This window comes from Pyxicephalus adspersus, chromosome 2 (assembly GCF_032062135.1).
Source record: "Pyxicephalus adspersus chromosome 2, UCB_Pads_2.0, whole genome shotgun sequence".
Lineage (NCBI taxonomy): Eukaryota > Metazoa > Chordata > Amphibia > Anura > Pyxicephalidae > Pyxicephalus > Pyxicephalus adspersus.
The window spans coordinates 935,028-937,801 of NC_092859.1; the positions used below are offsets into that span (position 1 = coordinate 935,028).

General features: G+C 44.8%; 1 protein-coding gene across 1 annotated transcript in view; it reads right to left on the reverse strand.

Moving 5' to 3' along the window:
* The window catches only part of CHRNB1 (cholinergic receptor nicotinic beta 1 subunit), a 9,675-nt gene extending 8,286 nt beyond the window's left edge, over window positions 1-1,389 (reverse strand). The window contains exons 1-2 of the mRNA XM_072403006.1: window positions 1,333-1,389; window positions 333-490 (exon numbers count right to left, since the gene is read on the reverse strand). Coding sequence (XP_072259107.1) covers window positions 333-490; window positions 1,333-1,363 — 189 coding nt within the window. The 5' untranslated portion in view covers window positions 1,364-1,389. The remainder of the gene's footprint in view (window positions 1-332; window positions 491-1,332) is intronic.
* Window positions 1,390-2,774: the final 1,385 nt, after the last annotated feature.

Sequence of the window (2,774 nt, forward strand, 5' to 3'; positions counted from 1 at the left end):
TCTCTGTACATCATTATGGTATATGTCAGAGCTATATAAATGTATAATAATAGTGTGTGACTATGGGGGACATTAGAGTGTCAGCTCCTCTGTACAGAGACTGATGGGACTGGCTCAGTAATCTCTGTACAGGACTGTGGTATATGTCAGAGCTATATAAATGTATATAACAATAGTGTGTGTGCGTGTGTGGGGGGGGCATTAGAGTGTTAGCTCCTCTGTACAGAGATGTATGGACAGTCTTTTTAGTATACAGGAGATATGGAGTGCTGGAGTGTATGGGGCCCCGGTATTATTTCCTTGATAATAGATTGCTAGCCTCTGTGACAAGGGTTCAAACTTACTAGGCTGATGAGCTGGGACAGGCTCATGCCCACTTGTACTGTCACCTTCTCCTGGGGGGTCCGGGTGGGTCGGACATGGACATTGTAATTCTTGAATAGTATACTGCGGAGTATTCCCTCCTTGTTGTTGCTTTGTGCCGTTGCCCCTGGAATACAAAGTGTCCCCGTTAGATATTCCGTGTATAGACGTTGTCACTCCCTCTGTCTGCTCTTTATTCATCACACACAATGCATCACCCTGACCTCTCTATCTTCAGCTGTCAATGATGATTCACCGGTGAAATATTTATTCTTAAAATGATCAGAGGTGAATGTCGGTGCTGTAACTAGCAGAGCCAAACAAAGTTTTTTTATTGACCTCTTTTCAGTGCCCCAATGCTAGGGCCGTTCTGTTCCCTGAAATCCCTAAAACAGAAGACCCCCCCACACACTGTGTATTCAGCTGGAGGCAAATACTCAGCTCGCACCACCCCCTGTCCCCCAAAATGCCCCTAGTGCCTCTCCTCATACTCTGCACCCTAATTCATATTCTCATACCATATACTCTCATATCTGCCCCCTAGCCCCCCTCCTCACTTCTTGTACCTTCATATCTGCCCCCTAGACCTCCTCCTCGCATCTTGTACCCTCATATCTGCCCCCTAGTCCCCCTCCTCACATACTGTATCCCCATATCTGCCCCTAGTTCTCCTCCTCACATCCTGTACCCCCATATCTTCCCCCTAGTCCTCCTAACTTTTTGAAACTCTTATAAAAGCCCCCCATTTTCAATGTCTTCCCTCCTCAATCCCTGTGTCCTTATATCTGCCCCAGATCCTCCTCCAAATATCTGTAAATACTCACATCCACCCCCCATTCCTCTCCTCGCTGACAAGACACTCATATCTACCCCCAGTCACCCTTTGAACCCCACTTAACCCTCACAACTGCCCTGCAGTCCTCTCCTCACCCCTGATCCCCCCATTTTTGCCCCTTTCCCCCTTTTTACCTTGCAGAATTGCCCAGCATAGTAGCAGCATTAGCAGGAGACGTCTGTCCTCCTCCATGTCTGGGAGTCCATTACCCCCCCGCTGACCGGTCATTGGGTGCAGCTGCCGGATGTGTGTGTGGGGGTCATTCACAAAACTCTGCACCTGTCACATCCTTCAAGTGCCCCCGCTCCACCTATCATGTCATGTGTTTATATCCCTGTGTATTCCTAAATATAATATATACCCATTACTATTACCCCCTATGCCCCTTATTATGCCCCTATGTTCTACAGAAAGGGGCAGAGCGGGGCAAATATTCATATATATATATACACACCATGCTGGGAATTGTAGTCCTCTGGTCACATAATATACAATATGTTCAGGGGCCATGCTGAGACTTGTAGTTCTTCTCTGACATAATACAGGCCATGTGGGGCTTTCAGTATTCCAGTGACATAACATACAGCGTTAAAGGTCATGCTGAGACTTGTAGTACTTTGCAGACAATATGCAGTGCCCAAAGTGTTCATTTGCTAAGTTTTATTCTTGGTTCTGTAGTTTCCGAGGGAGTTCAGGGAAATACAGAATATTACAGAATATTACAGAATATTACAGAATATTAGGTGATGAATGTAAATCTTTACTAAAAGCGTGCTGCAAACACATCACAATAATTTGTACAACTGCACGACTTCATTGTGCTTCTCCTTTCCTCCGGGTCTCTGTCCTGGTCCGTCTGTCTCTAACCTCTTCTCCCTTCTCGATCAGTTTACATTATTCATATTACACACAGTATTTATATAGCTCCATCATATTACGCAGCGCTGTACAAAGCCCATAGTCATGTGACTAGCTGTCCCTCCGGAGGAGCTCACAATCTAATAACCCCCCATAGTCATTACCACAGTTTTATTTTTTTCCGGGGGGCTGATTTTTGTATTATGGAATGTGGGAGGAAACGCACACAGACACCGGGAGAACCTGCAAACTCCATGCAGATATTGTCCTGGCTGAGATTCAAACCAGACCAAGTGCAGCAAAGGCCTGAGTGCTAAGCACTGAGACCATACCAGGTTTACCCAGCCCCCATTTCCTGCTACAAGGGGCCTGGTAGAGAAGTCCATTTACAAAGAATGTGCAGCTAAATATTAAAATTTAACTAAACTCCAACTAATTTCATATTAGCCATAATTCATAAAATCACCATAGCAATACACAAAGGTGGCACTGCGACATGACATACAATGTGTATAGACAGATACCAGGACTTGCTGGAACCGGTAGTACTCCAATCACATGATATACAGAATATACAGAACATCTTGTCATAATAAATGAGTCATGAGAAAAAGAAAGTACACCCTCTGTCACTTCTAATGTGTTGTGTATACGAAAGTAACAAAAATTATCTGTTAAATAACTGATACCAGGTCCACATTCCAGCCATTATCCCTCC